At 36.6% G+C, this 27,676-nt stretch overlaps 1 protein-coding gene across 3 annotated transcripts in view; it reads right to left on the minus strand.

Annotated features, from left to right (window-relative positions):
* Positions 1–27,676, minus strand: part of FAM184B (family with sequence similarity 184 member B) — a 41,288-nt gene that overhangs the window by 7,024 nt on the left and 6,588 nt on the right. For 2 of the 3 annotated variants that reach the window (XM_050338774.1, XM_050338773.1), the window contains exons 2-7: positions 20,949–21,713; positions 13,727–13,837; positions 4,265–4,477; positions 2,891–3,044; positions 1,591–1,703; positions 991–1,175 (exon numbers count right to left, since the gene is read on the minus strand). In XM_050338774.1, the coding sequence (XP_050194731.1) occupies positions 991–1,175; positions 1,591–1,703; positions 2,891–3,044; positions 4,265–4,477; positions 13,727–13,837; positions 20,949–21,713 (1,541 nt within the window). The remainder of the gene's footprint in view (positions 1–990; positions 1,176–1,590; positions 1,704–2,890; positions 3,045–4,264; positions 4,478–13,726; positions 13,838–20,948; positions 21,714–27,676) is intronic. The other variant, XM_050338775.1, reaches the window with a different exon arrangement.

Below are 27,676 nucleotides of genomic sequence, written 5' to 3' on the forward strand. Positions count from 1 at the left end.
CCCTCTGCCAAGAGAACATGTTAAGTATGTTCATCCAGAAATTTCCAAGTATCCAAAACCATAAAAATGCAGTAGGCAGTGAACCCAGTCTTGTCTCCCATGTAAACTGCACCAGAGGAGGTTTAGGTTGGACATTAGGAAGAATTTCTTCACAGAAAGGGCGATTAGACATTGGAATGGACTGTCCAGGGAGGTGGTGGAGTCACCACTCATAGAGGCACTTGTCACAGTCTAGTTGACAAGGTGGTGTTTGGTCATAGGTTGGACTCAATGATCTCAGAGGTCTTTTCTAACCTTATTGATTCTGTGACTCTGTGATTCTGCCTTTTTTTCTGTACACAAATGGGAGGACTGCTTTTACTGCAATGCACCCTGTGTGCTGAGCCTGTGGCTACACTAACAGATGTGGTCCACCTTCTAGAAGACTACAAGTCATCTTGCCCTTCCTGTGCCCTGACATGATCTGACAGCTCCAGGTTTCCGTCAGCCCAGAGGTGCTGTCAGTGTCCACTGTCACTGCCTTACTTCCCCAGTGCGAAGCTGACTGCTGCAGCCAAAGCAAACTCTCATGGAGTATATACAGCATTCCCAAGTGTCCCCTTGGGAGTTAACATTGGTTTCAGCAACAGAGAGTACATATAAAATTCTGATAGTTATTCTCAGAGACTTCTCTGTTTTTTAATAGTTCTTGGGTGAGTTTAGGATTTGTTTATGTCTTCCAGTGCCTTTCAAAGGCTGACATTATGCAGATTTTCTCAGGTCACTCCTTTGGGGATACATTAGGCATATTTTTCTGAAACATATAATGAGCAATTAGTTCAAATGTTTCTATTATGGCTGGAGGGAAATGTGAAATGAACTACTGCTTTTACAAAACTCCTAGCCTCTAAAATTAGTACTTTGGAAAGGAAAGATTCTGACATGCATTACACTTAGAACACCTCTGATGAATCTCTAGATAGCACTCTGAAGTTTGAATTTAAGGCAAACCTTCTGTGCTGTTTATCTCTATCCTGAAGCTGTGCAGCTTCTTGCTTCTGCGACTCCAGCTCAGCACTGAGTAGCTCCATTGTGTCCTTCAAAAGTAAATTCTCTTCCTTGAGTTCAGAAATTTCACTCTGACATTTTTCCAGTTCATCATGAAGAGATCTGATCTGGCTTTGGCTACTTCCTTCCTAAGAAAAAGGCCATATTTAGTTATTCACAGACTCTTTTTTTTAATGGTAAGATCTTGCTAGAATTGTGTGCATAGAATTTTTGTGATCGGATTTATCAATTATATGTGCCATGCTGTGTGCAAGACAAAATCTGTGATCAAAACTTCTTGAATATATTTAGTGTCCATAGAATTTATTTTATTGTAACATTCATTTTCTTCTGTTGTAGATTCTGATCTTTAAATGGAAAAAAACCCTACCTGTAGGGGAAAAATTATAAACAATGCTAACAATTAAAGTGAGAAATTAGGGAAGGAAACACATTCAATTTCTGTAAGAGACTGCACACTTTTATTATCCCTAAAGAGAGAAATGTGATACTATTGCTGTCGCTAAACACAACATGGCAATGAAGTAGGAACTGGTCTCTTGCCTGTTGCTTCTTCAGTGTCCTCACACTCCTCAGTTCCATTTGTAGTTCTTCTATTTGTTTTTTCAGGTTAGTGCAAGATGTTTGTTGCTCAGAGAGTTCCATTCGTAGAGATCCTGGTAACAATCAGACAGACAATCATTTAGGCAATCAGAGGTGAGCTGGACGGGGAAGGCAGACATAGGTAATGCAGATGAAAACATTAATATATTACATTTCACTTTGTTCCTCAACTCCTTCCTCATTAGGCATAATGGCCTCCTATTACTGGAGAGGTGACTCAGTCGCACAATAGTAATATCATATGGAGCTACAGTAACAAGGATTCCATGTCACAATCAGAGAGGTAATTCCATGGCAGTTGTGTTGCAGACTACACCACTGTCATTGCTTCTTCTAATCTTCAACTTTACTGGAGCACCCCTGAGCTTCCCTGTTAAGTCCACTGGAGTTTTATGGAGGATCATAAGAAAGACTGAGGAGAGCTCTGGTTGTGTTAGAGAAGTAAAACACTTACGTAAGCTCATCCATCATGTACTGCAACTTTTGTGTATACTGGGTACAAGTTTTGGGATGGACCAAGTACAAGGAGAAAAGTTTTTCTCTCTCTCTGTTGTCTCCCTACCATTATTTTTGAAGAAGAACAGAATTGGTCAATTGAACATACAAATTTTAGAGAGCAAGAAGTCTTTCTAGTAAATATGATTTTCTATAAAAACAACCAACCAACCAACCAAGAAGAGAATCCAGTTTGTACTTAGAATACTTTCAATTTATTCTTTCTTTAATTAAAAAATCTTTTATAGATGAGCTTTAATAACATGAGAGGAAACCTGGGGGTATTACACATCTTCTTAATGCAGTGTTCTGTTTAGTTCAGAACAATTTAGGGCACTTTCAAAACTGACTAAACAATAAATACATTGGGGGCAACTGATCTCCACTGCTAAACTCAATAGAATAGACTTGAACAACATATAATAATTCTTGTTATCATAGAAAAAAAAGGAGGAAATTCATACACACTAACTACATCTTTCCAATTTAATATACCTGATAATGCATACTTGAATGTTGTACACCAGACCACGCTCTCAGCAACATTCTGCTGCTGACAGTTGAGAGCCAGGCCAACAAAGAATATTAAGTCTGTATTGCTGAAATTTCAGTGTATGAAAAAGGAGATTCACAAAGACCTGAGTTCCCAGAAGATGGGAAAGAAAATGAATAGGATGAAAGTTGATGCTTCTCAGCATATATTTAATCGAGCAGTAAGAGCTGTGCATGACAAGAGACACTATACCTAGCAACAGGGTTTGCTGCTTCTGTATCTGCTCAAGTTCATCTTGTAATTCTTTCTTTGCTTTCTCTTCCAAGGTTTGTATTTCCAGCCTATGAGACTGATGCTGGATCTTGAAAGTCTCATTAAATTCCTTTTTCAAACGTTCTTCTGCCTCCTGTAAGCAAAAGTCCCCCCAAAACAAAGCAGTTGGAGCCTATTTATCAGCTTGTTGTTTTACTTGTAATGCCAGGATGAATCTGGCCTTTCACTGTACAACTTTTATTTTTATCACCACTTTACAAGATATTTTATCAATGAAAGCATAAAACAGAGCCAAAGTTAATACTTAAAACTTAATACGTTCAAGACAAATTATCAAGATATCACCTCTTAGATTTGGTGCACATGATGAAATAATAACACTGATATCTTTGCACTATTTGACATTAGAAAGATGTTTTATTATTCAACATTCAAAGCCCCCAGATCTGACATGCTTGTCATTACTTTTCACAGTGTATCAGAGACTTTCCTTGTATCATTCTTGGCTAAAACTTCCACTGTCATTAAAAGTACTGCTGTCACAGTGTAAATGATGGAGCAGTTGCCCTGCAGTGACTCTGAAAGCAAAATCCTGTCCTCAGTTTCATTCTTACGAACTCACTGCCTTCAGCTTGGTTTTGTTTAAACTGGAATTTTATTCTGAATATATAAACAAGATATTAAATTCTTCTTAGGGTGGTTTCATTACCAATGTTTTATAAGGTTTTCTAAGTTGTGTGAATCAACAGGGACATCTGAACTCCATGTCACAATGACATTTACATTTTAAAATTGATTTTTTTTCTCAAATAGCAACAGTCTTTCGAACCATAGTATATTGTATTAACATTTTGTTGCTGAAATAAATCAAATTGAACCTTTAAAAGCTTTGTTTATCCACTTGCTGAATTGATTTCTTGAAGGTATATAAGGCAATACACATCATTATACATGTCTATTATGCTTTTGAAGTATTTATGTGTAAATTAATAATGGATGAAAAATAATAAAACTGAGTACTATTATTAATATACTTAGGAATTCCTTTGTATTTCTGAAGCAGGAGCACAGACAAAGGTGCTTGTATTCATTACAGCCTAACTGTAGGGTATTTTATTTTATGAGCCATTAATTCTTACTATGGTCTAAGTTAAAAAGTTACAATTATTTAAAAAAAAACCAGTCTGATGATGATGAGGTTTCAAAATCACAGAATAATTCATTATGTGTAACAATGGCAACCCATCATTAAGCTAACTGGAGATAACTGAGTTTTAATAATCAGCTCCCATTAAAATTATTTATCCCATAAATATGTATATTTATATTTACATTAGTATGTAGTAAACTGACCTTTAGTTCCTGATTTTTGCTTTTCTCCAACATTTTTAAGACGTTTTGATGTGATGCCTCCAACTGCAGTTTAACATTTTGGTTTTCTTTAATGGTGTTTTGAAGATCCTGTAAAAGCTTCTCTTTTTCTTTGTTGGACTGCAGATTATGTTTCTTCAGTGATTCCTTGAAATTGTTTGCTTGTTGGTCTAATATTTGCTTCAGCTGAGCTACCTTCCAGAAAAGTAAGTCAGCAGAATAGGATTAATGTCTGCATTCACAGTGGAGAGGAATTATGTAAAGTTGAACACATTTTATGTACTTGTGTTGCTCCATGAAAAAATAGATGGTCATTTTGCACAGGGAGTTCTTTTTTTCAGAGAAGAATAAGAGCCCTTTGTATATCCTGTTTGTTGCTCATCAAGTATTATTTAAAAATTATTTCTTTTCAAATCACCTCCACTTCATACGTGCAATCCATAGCTCAATTTGCACAATTATTATGTCACGAACCTGGAGGCAGCCCTTAGGCTGTGCTTATTGCTATCCTGGAGATGGAATGCTGCAGAATCCATTTCTATAAAGCAGTAGGTTAGAACCAATGGAAACAAGAATTCTGCACATCAAGCCTCAGATTTATCTTTTCCACTCTCTTAATTACTAAACACAGTAGATATGTGTAATGGCTGACAGAAGAGTAACAAAAAAATACCCACCTGTTAGAATAAGTTAGTGGGGTTTGTTTTGGTGGGAAAGGAAGGAGGAGTCTGTTGTCTTTTCTAGTAGGTAACTTTTTTCAACTTTCAGCAAAAATTTGTATTTGCCATACCAAATACCATAGCTGTGAAAAACTGCCCTCTGCATAGGAGCATGCATACTTAATAAGGCCAATTAGTGGGTTTGCTGCTGAATCTGAGTTCCAAGTCAGACTTTTTGCTTCCTGCAATACCCTTATGTCTCTTGCCTTTTCTTTTGGGGAACACATGAAAGAGGATGGTCTGTTTTCCATGTTTATATACTTGTACTTTTCAGCCTTAATCAGAATACGAAAAGAAGTAACTGGCATCTTTATGATTTCATGTGACTTTAAATAATTGAAATTATGTCATCCACATCTGCAATTTGGATACAATAGGGATTATAACCTATGCCTGTGTCTTGTTCTTACCTCTACACTAATACATGTTCTTTTCCTCTTCAGTGTTGCCCTAGTTTGTTTCCATACTACTGTAGGCAGACTGTTAGCTGAAGAAGCACTGTAGCTTTATCTAGATAAATATTTGTTTGTTGGCCCCTTTTGATGCAGCACCATAAAAGCTACATGAAGATTTACTAAATGGGTTAAGGTGTCTCTCTCATTCCATAGTTTATTCACATTGCACCTTCCAGTACATTTAGAGCTACACGGGAGAAAAGAAGGCACAATATGCAAAGATTTGACCTCTTATTAACTACCTGGGCACAGTAAGCACTGTGCTGTCCAAATGGAGATACTGGTGAACTATGCCAGATCTCTCCAAATCACAGTGAACCTTTGTGATGGTGTACTCCTGCTAGATCATGGCACTGTTCTTTCTCACATTTGTTGAGCATGCTGGCTCCTCTCCTTCAAATGATGTGTTTTCTCCTTTCCTTCTCCTGAGGCCCTTCTCCATTCCCAGATGGATCACAGCCCTTGCTCAAGTACTCTCTAAGCCTCTACTATTCTCATAGGTTTCCAGCACAGAACTGTGCTCTGAAGGCTCAAAATGCTGCAAACCACAAAGCTTGAATCCGTTCCCAGGGTTTCAACTGCTTTTGGAGAAAGGACATTCTGTACTTCCAACTACATTGTCCCTTGACTTGTCTTCACTTCTAGTCCTGATTTCTGCTTTTATTGTTTCTTGGCATCTGCTCCGTTCTCTCTAGAATTTGTACAAGTCTTTATGTCCCAGAAATTAATCCTGATATTAAAGAAGGAAAATTAATTTGAACACTTTTCATCTTTTGAGATACAGCTTAGAAAGAATTATTCCTACTTGATAAATTTGTCCTATTTTAATTGTGTTTTTTCTACACTGCAACTATGTAGAAAAAGCATTGTAGAAGCTTGTTGTATTTAGTCTGTTGGTAGCTTATAATATTGAGTAAAAAGTTTGAATTTCCAGACTATAAGATGAACATGATTTCTTTCTATGTAAGCACTATTCATTTGAAACACAAATGTTTATGAACTTCATATGCTTTGGCGATAGCTCAAAACCTATTACTTGAACAGACATATATCATGAGAACAACATAACTTCCTTTACTAAATCTGGATTCTACATCTCTGTGAGCAGCTACAAAAATGAATTATTGTTTCATTTTTAATTAGAACTGCTGTTCTAATACCCAAGTCAATATACTGTGTTCCTTCCATTTGCATAACAGTTTGTTCTTCACTGAAGATCCATAAGGCAAGTTCTTTTTTTCCAATTAATTGGTGGCAGCCATTACTGATCATCACTGATCTCGTACTTCAGTTTCCCTCTGAATCCTTTCCAACAGCTTGCTCATAAAGGGCCAAATTACTATGGATTTCCTTTACCAGATGGGATAGTGTGTTATGTTCAGATTTCAAAGTTCCTCCACTTTATTACTGATGTTTCACATGTTCTGAGATCTATAGCAGTATTTGTAACTTAGACATGACAGAAATCTGAAAAGAGAAACAAACCTTGTTAAAAAACTCTTTAGCAGATCTACCAGTTTGGGTAGTTGACTGCCTTCTACTTGGTGGCCAAACCAAGCCATCAGTAAAACTTCTGGTCAAATAATCCAAAGGAGACAGTTTTAAATGTACACATCAAATGAAAAACTTAACATTTTTCCTCAAAAATGAATTCAATGTTTTTAAAAGTTAAATTATTATTATAAAATTTGAAAGAAAAAAAATCACTTTATTCACAGAACACAGGGAAAGAAGAGGTAGCAGTGATGGTTCTGTTTTGTTTGTGTAAGAAACAAAGGAAGCACAGAGGCACAGAAAAAAATAAGAGAATAAGAATACATGCATGTGCATATGAAGGTAATTGGGACACTTATCCAATTGATGAAGGCCTAAGGTGTCCAAAGACAACTTTATATACAAGTGAAGAAATGGCAACAGGTGACACTGCAGCTCACCCTATTTTATCTTATAACCCAGTGACAAGGGGACTCTTTAAATAAGTGAGAAAGCTGTCAGAAGAAAGACAAATAAACAAAGGAACAAACCAAAACAAGCCCAGATCTCACAAATCATGGGAATGCCAGGTTGGTAGATAAGAAGAAAACAAACATTCCTTCCTCCAGTGTTTTGCAAATAAAGTTCTTTCTTTATTTTGTTCTGAGCGCTGGAAAGCACTTCTTAAACAACTTCAAACCAACATGGTATGTTTGAATTTCACTGAAGCTATCCAACCAAATTGATTTATTTAATTTGAAAGAGCACGTAGCTTCAGCTGCCTCCACTCTGAGTTTCAGTTAACCAGTCATCCTATTACTTCTTGCTTTCTTCTGTTGTGTCCAATTAAACACACACAAAAAATATCTGTCTGAAAAAGCTAGCAAAGAATAATTGCCAAATACTATTCTTTATGAAAAACATTAATTGTCTTTACTGTGTCTGTGTGATGGGATCTGTCTGTGGCCTGGATACACTCCAAGAACAGGCAGATGCCAGAGCAACTTGCAAACCATACTTTTGTTTCAGAGTTGCCACAATTTTTTTTTTTTTTTTTAATATGTGGTAAATCATAACATTTAATCGAAAGGGGCACTTTGGCTTCTAGTTACAGGTAAAAAATTTACTTTGTCTTCAGACCTCTTGAACTCAGGTCAGTGTTTTCCTGTATAAAGAATGGAAACACTGAAGTTTTTCAGTACTGCAGGTCCTTATAAAACTAATATTTGATGTGAAACACTTAATTCTGTAGAGTTGCCCCTATCAGCTGATGAAGTATGTATTAGCATTATTACACTCAAGTATGCATCTTTTTCTTTGCTCTCTTAAAGTAAATTGAGTAAAAAGAATGTGCCAGAGAAGTAGGCTGTATATTTTCTAATAGAAAAATTGGAAATGGGAAAAATGTCACTTGGAATACTTCTTAAGCAAATTAAACAGTCTTCTCAGCAGGAGGATGAAAAGAAGCAAATATAAACTTCGTCTGCAGTCACAACATTATAAACCTTCCAGACTCTTCACAAACAATTATTGGCTTAAGCACTTCTAACATGAAATAAAAGATCATGCTAACTTGAAATAGGCTAAGCAGTAAATTGGTAGCAAAGAGAACACCATGTAGTAAGAAATCAGATGGAAAAGTGGTTTTTGAAACATTGTTTTTCAGTGATGAAGGGAAAAACCCCTACAGAAATGTATCAGGCATAGAAACACATTCTTTCTCATAAAGCCTGCTACTTCTAACATTAGAGGTAAGAAACAAACATTTCCATCCCATCAGGTTTCCTCCTCCTGTCTTTCAATTAAAAGGGCTTTCAAATCCATCAGTGAAAATCTCTGGAATGTTTTGCAGTGCCCAAGTATTTTATTGTTCTTCATTAATTCAAAACAGACAGCCAGACTCTCAATTTGTTTAAATTGGTAAAGCACCATTTAAGCCAATGAAACTATGCCAACTCACATCAGTTCAGAATCTATTTGGATAATTTTATTATTAACAAACCAGCAACACTGTGGGATTTTGTGTTTTTATAATATCTTTCTGCTGCAAAACAAAACTTCTTGAAAAAACTGTACTTTTAATACCATTACTGAGTCAATTTTATCCACAAGAATTGTATAAAGTGATCTTAAAGATGCAAACAATATAGCATAAAATCAAGGCAACAGTATCTTTTTAGGCTCTGCTGAACTCTTTTAAAATTTGACCTTTCTTACTGCAGCTGATTTTGCCTCCCTTTGTCTTCCAAGTAAAGAAAAAAATGAACAACTACTACTAAAAGATGAGTGATGAGTTCTGAAATATTTCAAAAGTCTTTCAAGTTTCATTATTTTCTAACCTTAATTACTGTCTTTCTTCTGGGAAGGATGGCTTGATCCTTTTGAAGAAGTACTTCTCAGATTTTGATAGTCTGTGGATAAAAACACTTGGCAAGTATAAGGCTCTGAATGCCATCACAATTGGCTCCCTTATTTGACTTCTACTTTGACCACTGTGTTTGCAAGCACAGTTTCTCAATGCATTTCTAGGGGATGGATTTATATAAAAGACTTTAAACTGTCCTTTGATGTAGCATAGAAAAGCCACTGCAATTGAGAATTTTTTCATAGTCAAAATAAGGCCCCCAAATGCTACAGGGTTTCACTCCTACTATGATGCTATCACATCATAACAGTAATATCATGTAAGAAGTAACAACAAAACAAAGAAATTGTATTTCACTGGGTTTTTTAGGCTTTTTTTCCACAGTTACTTCAATTAAGTTCTCAGGTTACAGCCTTCCTAAACATCCTTCCATTCTTCTTAAACTTGTGGCAATTCTAGACCAGATGGAAGGCTGTGAACACACTCTACTATTTGGTGGTACCTCCAAGATCCATCAAAACTCTGAGCATTGCTGTGTTAGCTCTGTTCAAAGATGTATATGACAAGGTGATGTCTGCACTTCCATTTTATGTATCTTCTAATTCCGGAATAGAAGCACAGAACCACAGAATATCCTGAGTTCGAAGGGACCCACAAGGATTATTGAGTCCAGCTTCTGACCCTGCACAGGACCATCCCCAAGAGTCACACCATGTGCCCAAGAGTGTTGTCCAAATGTTTCTTGAACTCTCTCTGTTCAAGGCTTAGTGCTGTGACCACTTCCCAGGGAGTCTGTTCCAGTGTCCAACCACCCTCTAGGGGAAGAACCTCTTTCTAATATCCAGCCTAAACCTCTCCTGACACAACTTCAGACCATTCCCTTGGGTCCTGTCACCACAGAGATGAGATCGGTGCCTGCCCCTCTTCTTCCCCTCATGAGGAAGTAGTAACTACAGTGAGGTCTCCCCTCAGTCTCCTCTTCTTCAGTCTGAACTGACCAAGTGACCTCAGCTGCTCCTCATATGGCTTCCCCTCAAGGCCCTTCACCATCTTTGTGGTCTTCCTTTGGATGCTCTTTAAGAGCTTTATATCTTTCCTGTATTGTGGTACCAAGACCCTTTAGCACATGTTGAAGAGATCCTGTAGTGCAAAAGCAAGGAACTGGAAGGCCTCAGTGAATTAGCATTCGACCCACACAGGATCTCCCATTCTTCCTTCCAAAGGACCAAACAGATGTGAATCTGATTTCTTTATCCAGAAAAATCTCATTAATACAGAAATACTGCCACTTTGAAGTGCAACGGAGAGAAGAAATTATCATGCTTCTGCCTACTCTGCATAGTGCTCTAGCTATGTCTGCCCAACCAAAAATGGGTCTTATGCAGCCAAGGAAGCTATTTTTAGATCTGAAATTGTATCCAGGTTAGAACTGGATTAGTAACAGCACATTGCCTAACCTTTGAGGCGGAAGCTCTGGGTTGAGGCATTGTAAAGGTTCCCAGCTGGGAATCATGCCCTCAGTGAAACATAATGTTGTGTAGTAAATGGTTCTTTCTTGGCTGTGAATATTCATGTGCTTATAGCAGGAAACTATTACAAGCTGAAATTACTTCCCTTCCCTGGCAGTACTGCCAAGTAATTAGTTCAGAAAGTAACTTTTGGAGTATCAAGAAAAATGTAAAATTTCTCTTCAGAGGGAGCATTTCCTCCTTTTTGGGAGCACTGTTAGGTTCTAAGATACAATAAAATGTTTCTTAGTGCACCTGTTTATATGTAACATGGCATTGTGAAAATAACACATATGTACTATTTTATATTATTTATTTATGTTTATGTTTATAGTGGCAATAATTTCCTACCACTCCTTGCTAATTTACCATGATCTCGTGATACAAGAGGATAAGCAGTTAGATAACAAGTTTCTTTCATATTTTTCTGTCCTGAACACATGACTTCAAGTAATTTGATGGCTCACTGTCTCACTTTTCTTATCTGCAAAACCCGAAGAATAATGGCTTCATGCCACAAACCTTTCGATTTCTTTGAGACCTTTCAGTGGAATGCACCACCTGCATGAATATACACAATACTGTGAGATCATATAGTCTGCCAGTACTCCTCCCTTCCATCTCTTTTCCTCACACCTCAAATCAGTGTAAACTTTCATGCATTACCCAGGGATGCCAGAATATCATGGTAAGTTTTCATCTTTGAATAGACTATGATGTTTGTTCAGAAAAAATGTATATTTAAGAGAATATGAAAATTAATAAAGACAACTGCTTTCTGAGAACCCGTGTTTTGCAATAGGTGCATAGAAGTCATTGCAGATAGGTCAGCAGAGGTTGGATTGACCTGAAATTCTCTCAGAATTCTCTCTCTCACTGTAGAAAACAGTGGCATGCAGAAATGTGTAATGAAACCTAAAAATGGGATTTAGCCAGAACTTTCAGAACATTAGGAACTACACTTAAATTCTGTATGTCTAAGACAGGGAAATGGAGTCAGAATGCCAGTGTTTGATAACAGAATCTACAAATCTGTTTTACGGGAGAAGTGAAAGAGAAAAGGCCATGCTGCACTCAGGACCTGTACAGCTACTCTAGCACAGATGGGAGAAAAAGCAGGCGTTACACATAGCAAATGAGCACAACACATGCCTCGATTGCTGGAACAGGGATACCAAACAGTAGTGATGGCATGTGGGAAACTGGAAACAGGCAATAGAGGGAGAACGTCAACTTGCTTACCCTGTGATGAGCCTATCTGTCATTTCTCTGTCTTCAAAAACTAAACAAGAGCTTGTTATGGCCACTCAGAGTCTACAAATGTCAGCTGAGGAAGATCTAGGTCTTGAGCTTTATTGAAGAGGTTGCTATGCAAACTCCCACTGAACTTGCTGGTAGTGAAACTGGTTAGAATCAATCAAGATATAAAGCAATGCAAATTATAGACAGCCACTTAGAACATCAGTGGCTACCTGTAATTCAGCAGTATCACAGTGTGAACTACCTAATTCTCATGACTCATTACTTTTTCTTGAGCTAGACTGAAGAAATTTTGTGTGTTTGGGAATATTCTCATTTTGCTTAATAAAACCTTGGAGCGTCAAAACCTGCATTAGCAGGTAAAGAAAAAAAAAAGGATGACAAATTCTCATGATGGAAACACTTCCATTTACCCATAATCTCCAAGAATGGACAATCACAAATAATTCCATTCTTTTTCTGAAAAAAGGTACCAAATGCAATTTTATACTGGGGGTAGAAAAATACATGCAGCACTGAGCATCATCAGAACTTTTCACCAAGGCACTAATTTCAGTGCAGTTAAAGTGGTTGTTTTGCAGCTTATCCATGAGGTAAAAGTATCAAAATGTTCAGAGGCAAAAACTTCACATGATCCCATTGAAGAAGGGGAGATATCCTGTACATAACATTTTAAAGCAGACAGCATTTACCAAAAAGAATTGAACAACAAAAAAGGGGAACACCTGAGAGGAAGAAAAAATATATTCACAGCTGTCAGAAATTTTAAAAGTGCACTGCTTGTCTGGGTAAATAATTGCCTTGTAGGTGTTCTGGTTTTCTTTTAGCATAAAATTTTTTAGTCAATCTGTTACGGCTTTTCAAATAATGACTCTTACCTCTAAAAATATTTTGGCAGATGTAGTAATCTGGAAAATTTGTATGACTTGGCCTGCAACTGACTATACATTACAGATGTTACAGGTGGACAATCTAATAACAGAGCTCAGTTATTTATTTCCAGATTAATCCATGTCCCCAGATTTGTGTTACGACTTAGGTGTAACCAGAGAGGGGAACAGTGGATAAGCCACGACACCCTCAAACCTACTCTGGGATCACGATGCTTTCCCTATTTCATTCTTGACCTTCAGAACATAGAGGGAGCCATACCCAACTACTAATACAGACTAAATTACTGCACATTCCAATCTCCTTCAGTTAGCACCCTTACCAATAAGCAGGTAGAACACAAGCAACAATCTGTTTGACATTTTACCATTCAATTCTCTTGCAGGCAAGCAAACAAGCTGGCCTTCCTAGATCTCTAAGCACTAAAAACCCCCAGAAAGTCAACAAGAGCTGTAAGGAAGATTCTAATCTCTCTTAGTACTGTATACAAACAGTCAGTCACTATGCAACCCTGTTATAGCCAAACTCCTCACCAGAAGCCTTAATGTATCTCCAAAGAGTGATATATGAAATTTATCAAAATAAATAGGCTTGTCAAAATCTTCATAGATGTTTAGAAGTAGTCATTTCTGTTATTTCTATCTGGAGTCTCTGCATGTTTTCTTGAATGAAAGTCACAAGCAAATACTACTAAAATCTAATCCAGAATCTCTCAGATGGGATGAAAAATGAAGAGCCCTTTTATTACTGGGTTACATTTATGCTCAGTTTACCTCAAGTGAAGAGTTTTGAAGTTTCCCAGTTAGTATTTCTTTCTCTTTCTCTAGTTGCTTTAGTTCAGACTCTGATTTTCTTTGAAATTCATCTAGCTGTGTCTGAAGCTCCTAAGATTAAAAAAAAAAAAAAAGAAAAGAAAAGAAAGAAGTGACAAGACAAAAGCATGCAATAGGTGGGACAAAATATGCAGCATGAAAAAGAAAGAACAAATTTCTGCTACATTAGCCTAGATAACAGAGCAGTTTACACAATAGTACACACTACTGTTTTTGAATGTCACTTATGTATTATTCAATTAAAAAAGTATTAACAGTTTGGTTTTGTTCTTTCTAACACTAGTGTGCAACAATACAGTTCACATAATCCTAATCTACTGAAAGTTTCCCTATGGTGGAAAACTGTACAGCATGAAGAGTCAGACTGTAATTTAGCATATAAGAGTCACCCACAAGATCTGAAATAACATAAATATACCTTGTCCATATAAATACCGAGATGAGTAACTAATGGGCAATTAATGGAAAAGATAATCAAAGGAAGCACTACCTAATAGCATCCATAAAGAAAATCACAGTGAGAAATTATATTAAAATAAAATAAAATAAAATAAAATAAAATAAGAAAAAGAATTGAGGACTATATTCTACCTTATTGCTGGAAATAGTTGAAAAATCAGTGACAACCTCAGTTGCAAGACAATGACCAAGAGCTTGTATCAATTGTTTGCAGCAAGTGTGAGCAATTGTTTATTGTGGAAAGACAGAATGTGCAACTTCTAGAAACTTCCTGAAATGATATGCACTACAAGCTTATTAGTGCACTTGCTCTTCCTATTTGTACCAACGTCTTGACTCAGAAAATATTCCGTAACTTCAGACACCACAAATGGAGGAAACAGAGAAAAAAAATAGCAATTTAACACCTCTCCCATCCTGTACAGCCCCTTCTCACACATCCTACTCTGTTTAAAACTTGAGTAGCAGTTAAAGGATGGAATTAAACAGATGTATGAATACTGCAAGGAAGATATTAACTCTAGTTTCACCTGCACAAAAAGAAGAGCATATAACAGTCTTTTTGATTAAAACCTGGAGATCAGGTGCAACATTCCCACTACAACTCTGCCAACTTACTTTCTTCTCAGTATCTTAATTTTTCTATCTGGAAAATAAATATAATACTTCTCAAACAGCTTTTACAGACCTTAATTGAACCAGAGGATAAAAATAGCATTAATAATGAAAAATATTGTAATTGTATTTAAGTTTTAATAACTCAAGATTTTTCTAATTTAATTAATACGAACCTCTAAGAAGAGATGATTACAAGCAACAGTATTTATTGCCTATAAGCAATAAATGTCTTCTACTATGCCTTTTTTATAAGGTATGAATGTTTGATATTTAAATTTGACTTGACTCACAGGAAGAGCTTCAGCCTGGCATAATTTTAAGTATACCTGTACAAACTTATAATAAGAAGAATACACTATAAAAAAGACAAAATCATTTTCATGATGTAACTGTGCACCTTGAAGCACTGCATCTTCACACACCAATCAAACATGAACTCTTTCACAAGCAGATAAAATAATTTACTCACAAGGGTTCCATTTTGAGAAATGAGATTGCATAAATGTATAAACTCCAACAATTTCAAGGAAATTAATCTTCTGATGAGCACTAAATACAATTCCTAGTGTCCAGACTCAGGAAGGTGCTATGAAGCTCAATATTTAGTGATGGCAGTTGCGTGCTTTTTATGACTTCACAACTTGACAGCAATTGTTTTGATTATTCTCAAGTCAATGCTGAACTCAGAATGCTATAGCAGTCTTAACTGCAAAAAATGGGTAGAAGTACATTTTTAGCACCAAGAAGGGTCTAAAGAACTACTTGACTGGTAGTCTGATTGTCCAATTCTACAAACTGCTCCAATTAATCTTTCTTCTGCCTAGAAGATGTCTGACAAACCCACAAGTATATTAGGAATCAGAAACTAAATTCCTTCTTAGTTTATGCCCAAATTTTGCAAACCACTTGGACATGCACTGAGCTGTAAGCTTCTCTAAGCATTAAAGCTCATGCCTAAAGCCAAACACACGTTTCAAGGTTCTCCTCTGTTTGAATAGATTTCAGCTCACATTTAGGTTGCTACTGCATAGAAACATTAGAAACTGCAAACTTCCTAAAGCCCAAGGATTCAGTCACAGGCAGCAGTTCTCATGAAAGTGAAATTCTTTGAGAAATCTCTTAAGCCAACTGCTGCTAATGCATATCAACAATGAGAATTACAGCCCAGCCACTTAAAACACATTGAAAAAAGGTATTGCTCAGGTAAGCTGTCTGGATCTGTGAGAAGATTAGCATTCTTTCTGACTAAAGTTAAATAAGGACACTATATATATACGCATATATGTGTGTGTGTGTGTGCATGTATTTGTTTGTAAATAGTTGTAATTTCATTGGTAACACGTGCACTCAAATTTACCAGCCCTTTGCAGAATTAGATCCTCTGCCTAAACAATGCAAAATTTATCAATTTGTTATTTCACAGCAGTGAAAATTTAAGTCAGAAATTAGATTAACACCCACAATACATTTTTCTCCAGGTGGGTTCTTATATAAAGCACTCCAAATGCCACATGCAAAGCATGCAAGGATAAGTGTTGCTAAGAAGGCCGTTTATCACATCAAGGATAAATTCACCTTCCTGTCGCTGGAGCTTTTCACAGAAATACATCAGTGTGACCTTTTTTTAACTTTTTTTTTTTTCCAGTAAGACCATAGCAAGAAAATTGTGGGATTTTATGTTAATTCAAAGTGCCCACAGTGAGCATAATTCAAATGATGTTGCTGTGACCAGTAAGATTAAAACCAGATGAATTAAAGCAGCTATAAATAAAACAACATTCCTACTTTCTGCATTTTTTTCTTTCAGATTCTATGAAGTTTTAGACTGGCCTGATTTCCTTTGTATCCTTCACTGCAAGATCTACCAGCCCTTTTAACAGCTTTTCCTTCAGACAAGCCTTTTCCTTATGGGACTGATGCTTGACTTTACAAAGACAGTTCTCTCTTTTATTCATACCTTCTTTGTAAATAGCTACAGTTTCCATAGTCTTATTTTGTAGTGAATATCCTATGAGAAAATAGTGAATATCATATGAGAAAAAAACCCAACAGGGTAGAATTCTGGGGTCACAGTAGTCTATTTTGTAGTGAATATCCTATTTAGGTGGAACTATTCCATTGAAAAATACTGGCTTTATTTTACTTAGCAAGATAGAACTGCACTGATCCAGAATGATAAGCCTCTCCTGTAGTCTAGGAATGGTTTGGGGTTTTTCAGTGTTCTGGGGTTTGAGCTTGGCTGTGTAACTCACTTCCAGCAATGCAGGCTTCCTCAAGGACAACCTTAGTCCTGTGGAAAAGTACAGTAGACAATTTGTTTTTTCCTATGTCTCTGAGGCCAGGTCTAAGTTTCCAGAATGGAAGCATAACAATAGTTTTAGAGGACTAAAAAATATAGAAAAGATTCAGGGCTGAACAATTTCTTAAGGGGAGACATTGTACAGAGGGAACTCTCAGGATACACACATTCCTCATTGCATTGAGTTTATTCCTGGTACTGTTTCTGCATTGCTTTTCAGAATAACTATTTTCTATATTTAAAAATAAATACATCAGTATTCCAACTTGACCTCAACAGAGAAAGTCTGCCTTGGACATTGTTCTCTTTAAGGTTTTGGTTACAGCAGCAGTTGAACACTCAGCCCTCAAGGATGTCCATAGTTTCTTTGCTGCCTTTGCAGCAACTCATGTACTCAGGTTATGAATATGAGTCACTGTTCCAATGAATGAGCTCAGAGATCTGGGAATCTTACAGGATTGACTACTGTATAATAATCCCAAAGCCATTAATTTTAAAAGAAAAATCACACTGATTTCAGTACTTTTGGTATGCCATGCCTCTGAATATTTGAGAGTAAAACACCTGTTAAAACTCCTGCACATCTTCAGAGATGCTCTTTTTCTGATTCTGTTTGGGACAAGTCATTTGTTGCAGCTGTGTTATTTGATGTTTCAGTTCATCTACTGTATTAACAGCTTTGCTTTGGGAATTCAACATAGTTTCCATATCTTCTGTGGTATCAAAATTTACATTTCAAATAGCATAAATAACTTGCAGAATTTCCAATATAAGTGACTACTAACAGGGGAAATACTTCAGAATGACATTAATGAGCATCTCACCTGCTTTATGCAGGATTTCCTTTTCTTGATATGTATTTCTGCCTTTGACTACACTTAGATCTTCTTCCACTTTTTTCACTGTTTTCTTTGATCCCAGAATTTCTTGCTGTGTTCACTTAAGCTACACTTCCAAATCCTAAAATATGCATGACATTACTTCCACGTTCATTACATATGTCCTTTTCTTGTCATAAAAAATAAATGGTCATTTTCTCTGTTGGTGTAGTTCCATGACATAAATCTTTCACCTAGAGAGCTGGTTTAAATGCATTTTTGGCTCTTCCATACCCTTCAACTGTCTCTGCTGCCAGAATACTTGTAATGTGGAGCCATTACCTCCCATGTAGTAAACATCATTGTAAAGTGAACATTCATCAAGAGTTGCCGTCTAAAAGACGTCTGAGATTATCCTAAACTTGAAAAAGGTTATACTTGCAGTAATTTCATGACAATTTATGCTAAAAGTTTTTGTATATTAGTTTGGGGACTTTTTCAGTTGCTGGAGTACAACAGTTTGTAACATACGCCATGATGTCTAAACTCCGAAAAAATTGGCTCCATAACTAAAGGCAAAAATTTGAACCATATTTAATGTTCTTTTTCTGGAGATTCTAGTTTCAGTCTTCAGATGTGTAGCATAACACTGTAATACTCAGTTAAAATTACAGGTGAAAACTAAGGGGTTAAAACTAACTTATGGTTTAAACTAACTCATATTTGACACTCTCTGTAGCTCAGAACTTCAAGGTAAGCTTGTTCTTTTTACCTCTGGCATATGCCAAAATCTTCCAAAACTAAACTGAACAGCTCAGACTTAATGACTTGTCATCCTTTGCATTCTCTCTTCTGCAGTAATAACAATAACTGTGCAGTAACGTGATTCTTTTCATCTAAAAGTCTCAAACCTCTGGGCATACACTAAGGAGAAAACAGAAAATTCATCTTGCTTAAACAACAGTCCTTTCACCTTTCAAGCCTTATAACAGCTTTTCTTGCTAGTATTTACCAATGCTCAGAGGTATTACAGATTAAAAACATGTTTCTATTTCCCAGTCTGCCACTGTCCATATGAGTTAAAAAAAAATGTAGTTTAATGGTGGCATAAGAAATACTCAATTTAGAAGGAGAGACTTCTACTTTTTTATTTAAACTGTAAAGAAACAGAAAATAACATCATGTCTCATCCCTTTTTTCCAGATTTATCCTAGTCTGAGGCTACCTCTTCACAGGTTCAAGGCAATATGCTCCAGTGGTATGTAAATCAGCCTCATTCCACAGACTTAGGAGATCTGAAATGTATGAGTTGAGCATATGTCCTTCATATAATATTTCAGTTTTATCCAACTGATACTGAATTTAGAAAATAAATTGCTAATGACATCACCTTATTTCCATTTCCTATCATATTTTACATTATTTATTTCTAAAAGACTACCTTTCTTATGCAATAAATCAGGAGTAAACCATGTGCATAATTTTTCCTGGATGTTATTTCAAGTACCCACAAAAAAATCAGGATCTTGCTTTCCCTCTTCCCCTCCAGCACTTCTAACTTTTATGAACCAGAATACTTTTTGGTTTTGAAATAGATATTACTGATTTCTCTGACTCTATTTAAAAAAATGGTTTATCTGCATCTCTGTCATTCATTATATCCTCTCCACTTTTCTGTATAAGACAGAGGTTGTTCTTCTACAGATCTACAAACTGAGAGAATGAAATCTGAATAATGTTGGGGAAGGTTTATTCAATTTGTCCTCTGATCTTGCAAAACAAAAAGGCAGTGACTCTGCTGAAGGCTGAACTCCCTCAAAGATCATTCTCAAAGAAGAGACCCAGGACTGCACCATCAGCATAATGATACCAACAAGCAAGATGCGAGGGCAGATGGTGAAAGCAATTAAGAGCTGTCTTGGAAGAACATAGCTGACTGGGCTGACCCTGCTCTCTACAGAATTCCAGGGATCTCTTGCTCTGAAAGAAATAAATCTTTCCCATTGGGGAACAATTCTTGTTATTCTGTAATACTCCCAAGTCTAGACCTTCATGGTGTTTTCTTATCTAATATGCAGGACTGCTGTCATAGGGGTGGGGGCAGGTCTGGCAGGTGAGTTTATATGATGTGAAGGACCAACAGCATTAGAAGGGAGTCGAACCACTGAGCACAAAGCATGGCTGGATGCTTCAACTTCAGCTCAGCTCATCAGTGCACTCTGACCTTATGTACCAAATGCAGCTGGCTGGCAGACTGCCCACGACAAGCCAGCCTCTCAAACTGCATCTGACACATGATGCAATTAACCAGAAAGGGGCTGCAGAGCTGTGCTGCAAATGTGTGAGATACACAGCAGTGAGGGCAGACAGGCAAAGATGAGGTGAGAACTAGTGGTGAAAGTCTCATGGCTCAGCATATAAAACTTCATGGGTGTGAAGGACACTTCATTAAATAGCACTTGGTAAAAGCCACTGCTGTAAGAGCCATACAAGGCACTTGATTCCCAGCCTGCCAGCTCGGGTCTCTTACCTAATCCTGTTCATATCCATGCACTGAGCTATAGGCAACCAGAAGGGAAAAGGAGAATGTACTCTGTAAACACTCATGGCTAGGAGTTAGTGCCTGCTTGCTATTCTTTTCACGTTTCTGGGCAGGAAAGGTAAAATTCTGTTCAGCCAACACTAGACTCTGTATTGGTCTGTGTATATGGTCCTCACCCCTCCCTCAGGGAATACAAAGTCTAGTGTTCAAAGTGTTCTCCTAATGAGTTACTAATCATCTTAACTCTGTCTTTAAAATTCTCAGCACTATATCTCTCTATTTCCATTCTAAGTCTCTAAAATCGTTTTACTGCTTAAAAAGCATTTGACTCAACATGATATGTAAAAGAGCCCTCCTGTCCCAAATTTTAAAGAATTGATGATTTGTACTTTTATAGGCAGAGATAGGCATAATCTTATACTCTACCTGTATTCTCTCCTTCAGCTTCTGGGAATGCTTCTTCCTCTCATTTATCTTCTGGCTTTTCTCCTCTAGGTCTGCCTCCAGCTTCTTTACCTGCTGCAGCAAAAAACCTTCCTCAGTCTCTGAACTCTTCCTTTGCTCTCTTTCTCTTTGCTGACAATTCATCACTGTTTCTATCACAGACTGATGCATAGTTTTTCTCAAAATCTCTTTTTCTCTCTCATAAGGGACTTGCAGTTTGTATGTTTTCTGAGGATATTCTTCAGTTACTCTCTGGTTCTTGCTCTTCAAGTTTTCCATCTCATTTATTAGAGCATGTCCTTCCACACTGCATTTTTCATCTAAATGTAGTTTTTTATCTAGATTTTCTCTTCTAGATGCTTTGCATTCATTTAACAGTTCATCAAACTCCTGATTTAAATGTGGAAGCTTGTTTTCAAAGCCTGCATTGGTATCTACCATGTCTTTAGAGAGGACTGTCTGTGCTTGTTTCACTTCTGTTCTCAACTCCTTCTCTTCTGCCTGCTTTTTGCACAATGTTAACTCTGCCAAGGCTTCTTCCTTCAATCTCTTGTGTTGTTCTACTGCAATTTCAAGGGCCTGAATATGTTTTCTCAGTAACTGTTCTTCTTCAACTTTGCTTTTACACTGGAGAATCGTTTCCCTTGTTTCAGCAAGAATGTGCTGAATTTCTTCTTCATGAGCCTCTCTCAGAGCCTCTATACTGGCCTCGTGTTCATCATTCTTAGTGTTTAGGGCATAAATCACCTGCAGAAAAATAGAAAATTAAAGTACCTAGTGAACAGTAGCCATGCATCCAGTTACTATATTTATCAAGGTTTTAAATGCTAAAAGGGAATTATTGCAATAGACCAATACTTTTTTGGGTGGTGTGGTGGTTCTTTGTGTTCTTGTGTTGTTTTTCACAAGGAACAGAAGGCACAATTTTACACTGCAAAACCTTATATACAATACAATACTGTGACAGGCAATAACTTTTTCACTCTTTGTCTGAAATTTCCTTTTTATTCTTGGCAACTTGTTACTTCATGCCTGTAGCTGGATTTCTAATGCAAGGTCCCTTCTTAAGCTAAATGACTCCTTATCTGTAGTCCAGTTCACCTGGCCTTCAGTGCAGGAGGGCTACCTGCCACACTGCCTTTAGCATTAGGAAATGCTGCAGACCAATACTGGCAGATCTGTGCAGTGAAATCTTAGGTCCTGACACCCCGTTCATGTGGACCAAAATTACTTTGTGAAGTAAATGAAAGTAAAGTATGAAAGGTGGATTAAATTCCGCACCCCAACTAAAACACCACAGAAGATGCATTCCTGGAGGCCGCATGCCTCGCAGTTAGTTTAGTCAGCTTTTCATGGTAAGTATTAGTCAACTGCAAGAATCTTTTGCCTTGATTCTGAGAAGTGTTCGGGCAATGTATTTTTTTCCCCCACATTTCAATAACAGTCATAAATCTCAGAAAACAGCTTTTAGTAGATTCAGTGCCCCTCTGATGACAATAAGTAATTTTTCCAAACAACTGTTTTAAATCCTTTGATGTTTTATTTTCTTCTATAAAATGCAGAATGATAATTGTCTTGGTTGTAAGACAAGTTATCACCCATAGCAGGCTTCATTTGTTACCCACAACACACACCAAAGACCTCTCATAGAAGCTGGTGTACAAGCATGCTACTATTGTTTTGAAAAGAAAATGCAATTAGAAGCCCAGAGTGGTCTGAAATGAAGAGTAAATGTGCATGTTAAGCTTACAAGACAGTTACATGTAATTGCACAACATAGTAACTGCCTTGAAAAGACACATTTGTCTTTTCAGACCTTCATTAGGACATACAGGGACTAATCCAGTTTCTGCTGGACATAGTTATCTAACTCAACGAGAACTACACATTCTGTATTTACATGTATGAAGGTTTTCCACCTATTTGTTTGGTTACATTTTTTTGAGGGATAAATTACTGCTCTATAAAACCAGGCTTGGAATTTGTACACAAGTTATGACAGATATATTCAGTCTGGCCTGAGACCACAGAGGTCAATCAAAAGATTCTTAGACAATGTCTGAGCAAATCATAGCCTTAAGTAAACAAATAAATAAATAAATAGAGAAAAAAGGTCACAACTAATTCTTTAATTATGCCAGAATTTTGGCCCTGTAATCTTCAAGCCTTCCTCAGGGCAAGCCACAGTTGAGAGTCCAATAAGTATCTTGACCACACTAAGTGTCACAAGCCTGTAATATAATTGTATAAGCCCCAAAGATGTCTTCAGAACTACTGAATTTGCATATCTATGTCTAAACACTTTTTGTGCTATCTGTATATGAATAACATACTGAATTTCAGTCAACCATAAATGAAAGCAAGCACAAATATATATCCTGTGTATAGTCAACTTTCTCCCTGGCAGTAATGAATTAAGTAGAGAAGCCTTAAAAAGTCACAAATTAAAAACGTGGTCTGGATATATTTCTGGATAAATACATGACAAAAGAGAATAACAGCATTATATTGCTGAAAAATATCAGATGAGAAGTCATTGTCTACATTTAGATATGTATATTTTTGGGCCTTAGATTACAAACTGTTAATTATTCTCTGTTATTTTTAACCATTTTTCCTTGAAATTGAAATAGTTGTAGGGTATTGAGCAGTTTCCTTCTCACTATCTAAAATCCCTCCATGAACAGTGATTTCTTAACTATTAACAATGCTTCTTAACTGTTCAGGAGACAGACATAAAAACTACAAGGAGAAGATTAATTTTGCCCACATTCTACACACTGAATGACCAGTAATTAGGTTGGCCAATTCTTCAATTAACTAGGTCAGGTGCTGATGATCATATTTCTGCAATTCATTCCATCTGCAAAACAGAAATTAACATCCACCTTCATGACTCAGTCTTCCACTCTTACTAGTTAATTTATCTAGGCAATCACCACGGCCTGTCTCATATTATTTTGTGTTCAGGCTCACAGTGGAATCTGGTTCCTCTATAGTCTGACTTAATCATGGAGATTTCCCAAAATTCACTAAGCATTTGACCACCACCATCACCTTAAGTGAGTTATCCAAAAGAATGGAAAAAACTGGCCTTTCTGCTCTATATATTATTCCTACACTTCTGTTCAACAGTGGTTAGAACCACAATGAAGAACTTTGACTTGCATGACCTTAAATTTAATCTTCATGCTTGAGTTCTGAAACTGACTCCTCAGTTTCTTAACCTTCTTAAGAGATTTAATTTTTACATGGCTGATGCTCTGTACTTCATGAAATTTAAGCTGCTCAGACTACTGAATATAGCTACTATATTCCTATTTCTGAAACCTCATTTTAGAGACTGGAGTTATATGGGATGAATCTGGGTCTTTATGTGCTGAAAGAAAAAATACAGAAAAATTATTTCAGCATCTGTACCTTGTGTGTGCACACACAGCTGGGTTATGTGGTATAAATCCCTTAACAGTTGTGTTGATAAACAGCTTTTAAAAAGCAACTCTAAAATTGACCACATGACAATACATGAATTTCTTTCAAATCGAAAGAGCACTTCACGACTCTTGGAGTTGCCAGCATAATACCAATAGCTACTGCCTCCTCAGAGTTCTCCAAAACCAAATGGATTGGGAAACATTGTACTGAATTTATAGCACCAGAAAGTTATATGGCAAACTGGTATAAACACTGTTACACACATACACTTGAGTATTTATAGTGCAGCGAATATGAATACATCTTATTTGTCCTATTCTATCCTCCAAATGCTGTAAATATAAATGGCATTTCCTGTAACCACGTGTGAGACCCAATGGAAACTTCACACACACCAATATGATGTTTTGGAAGCTTCATCTTTATTGGAAATTACACTTACTTTTATACAATTCAATAACTACCACATATTTGACTACTTAACCTATTATTGGTCACACACACAAAACACACACTGTTCACACAGTTATTATTGGCTAGCCAACATATCTTATTTTCTAAATTCTTCTCCTTCTAAATCTAACCACAATACTCTATTTACATGCCTCCTGGCAGGTCCAGCTCAAACTCCCATCTGCAGGTGCTGTTTTTCTTGTTCCTGCAGATGTCCAGTCCTTGTCGTGTTCTCAAAACACTTAGTCCTTGAGACTCCTCAAATTCCCATCAGCTGGTTCACTCCTGCCTTAACCCAAAAGGTTTCTAATTCTCCTACAATTTCCTTTCTCCTCAACAAAAAGAAACCCCAAAAACATTCATTTGCAAGTCATCAGTGAAAACAAAGCTAAAGCACTCAAAAAAAGACAGTTCTCTCTTCCTACAGCAGTGTTAAATACAACTCTTAAAGGAACCTGACTATCATGATGAAAAAAATTATTCTAGCAGGTTGCTTTACTAGCTGAATAAGAAGGAAGACAATTTGGTGTGGAAGGTGAGGAGTGAGGATGCTAAGGTGAATCAAAGAAAAGCAGATCATAAGTGTTCTTTTCTCAGGCCCAAGCTAGTGGACAAAAATCCTTCCTGATGGAGAAAGGGCTGGAAGTAAAAAAGAAGAGACAAAAGAAGGAGAAAAGACTCTGGATAGGAATGCCAAACAGGGTTCTCCTGTCAGCACCCTAAACAAAGCAGTGAAGGAGAGAAGCTTTCATGTATATTTAGTTTGCTAGATGACTGGGGACTGTGTCATCTCTTTTTCACTAGTGGCAGCAGCATCTTGTCTTCACTGGCATGTGAATTTGTTTCTTTGAACTCACCTACTTCCCAAGAAGACCAGTGCAGAGTATCTATAAACATGCCAGCCTTAAAAGGATCTCTTTAAAAGCACAGGACAGAGAAATTATTACCAGTAACTTCAATTATTTAAATGAATGGTTCCTCTATCCCTTAGCCTCCTCTGTCACTAACTCTACAGGCTAGAAAATAAAATCACCTCCCACAACTTATTAATTAATACTCTAACAAGTCTCTCTAGTTCTTTCTATCACTGAAGAAGAATGTCTTTTAATTGAGGTAATAGCCTGGGTTATGATTACCTACCGCACTCACCCCATTTTATATCTATGCTGATTTCAGCTGAATGATACTGCTCTAACATATAAACTAAATCCTTTGCTTCCTGAAAGCACAACAACAATTTTATGCATCCAAATAGTTTCAGCAACTGTTGATAATATAAACATATAAATGGGTAGTATGAAAGAAGCTTTAAAAAAATTGGCACTCCAAACATCCAAACTTCATATTGACTCCATATCTGTACACCCATTTCACGCTGTTTTACAAACACTATACAAACCAAAACAGATATTGGGTGTTTATTAACTGAATGCAGTTTATCTTCCATCTATATTCCTTATTTCTCTCCATTTTGTTTAGATGTTTATGACTCTCTTTGAAGATCTATCCCATATCTTCGCAGTATTTTCCTCCCCACAACAGGATGTTGCAAAATTTTTTTACAGTTCCTGATTCATATTGTATCTTATTTGTCAAAACCCCTTTCTACATAACTTAGAAATAATTTTGCAAACCTTAAATAGCAAAAGCACTATTACTTTTTTTTTTATTTTGTGTGCAATTAAAAATTAGAATAAATAAAATCAGTCAGCCTGACATTTACATGAAATATGTTTCATTTCTTTGTTCTCCCTGAGGTGATTCAAATTCATCTTGAATGTATTTATCAGGTTAAGCTGTATTGAAATATTGCCAGAGGATCACATTATTTTTCAGTAAAAATTAAATTACGTAAAATTTCTGTTTCTTAAAACCACAAAACTAGATGAAAATACTTTAAAACATTACGCTTAAACATTGACAATCAATGTAAATTAACGCTCATATGTAGGCAAGCCGAAAGACCAAATTGTTTGATTTCAGAGTATTTTCTCTCCTTAGAGAGAAAGACAGATTTGCAATCTGTCTGGGTAAAATTCTTGCATAACTGCTTAAGATCTCAAATATCCCCATAAATCTTAGGGTATTACAGTCTTAGATGAGTTCAACTCTATCTCATGAAGCTCTTTCAGATGGATGATGTGCAAAAAATAGAAAATCTGTTTGACACATTTTTATCCATGTCCTGTCTGTGCATTGTTGGTATTGTAGCCCAAGTGAATTTCTAATAGAGAAGTGAAGTCAACAATTCTGTGTGAATAGAAGGGGGAAAAAGCCTTATTTCCATGTAATTCACTGATAACTTACTTAGCTGTTACCAGTTTTTTTGTTACATATCTAAAACTCATAGAACAGCTTGATAGGTCTATATCCTAGAAGCTTGATCTCTATGTTTTGCCTTCAGTGTAGATCTGTGATAAGCATAGATGAGCTCTGTTTCTTCCTAATCAACACAGACATTATCAAGTATTATAAAGACTCAATCAAATTTTTACTCTCCTGTAGTCTGCAGGTAAAAATCTCATAAAAGACTTAAAAATTTAATAATACTTCTTTATATATTCTAGATACTTTGCTAATTAAGAAACCGTCAGAACCCTCAGGTACCCATGAATTAATAATGCCAGTTTGAACGACTGCAGGCACCAAAATTTAAGTTCTTGCTGCTATAAGCAAATTCAACTAAAAGTTCACATGGATTCAAGGAGTGATTGGAGAAACGTATTGAATAAAAATCCACTCAGGGATATTAAATACTAAGATACTCCGCCCACCCCTGGAAAATCTCACAGATCAATGGAGGAAGTGAGAATACTTCACAC

The sequence above is a fragment of the Myiozetetes cayanensis genome, unplaced genomic scaffold (genome assembly GCF_022539395.1).
Source record: "Myiozetetes cayanensis isolate MyiCay16 unplaced genomic scaffold, myiCay2020 scf7, whole genome shotgun sequence".
Lineage (NCBI taxonomy): Eukaryota > Metazoa > Chordata > Aves > Passeriformes > Tyrannidae > Myiozetetes > Myiozetetes cayanensis.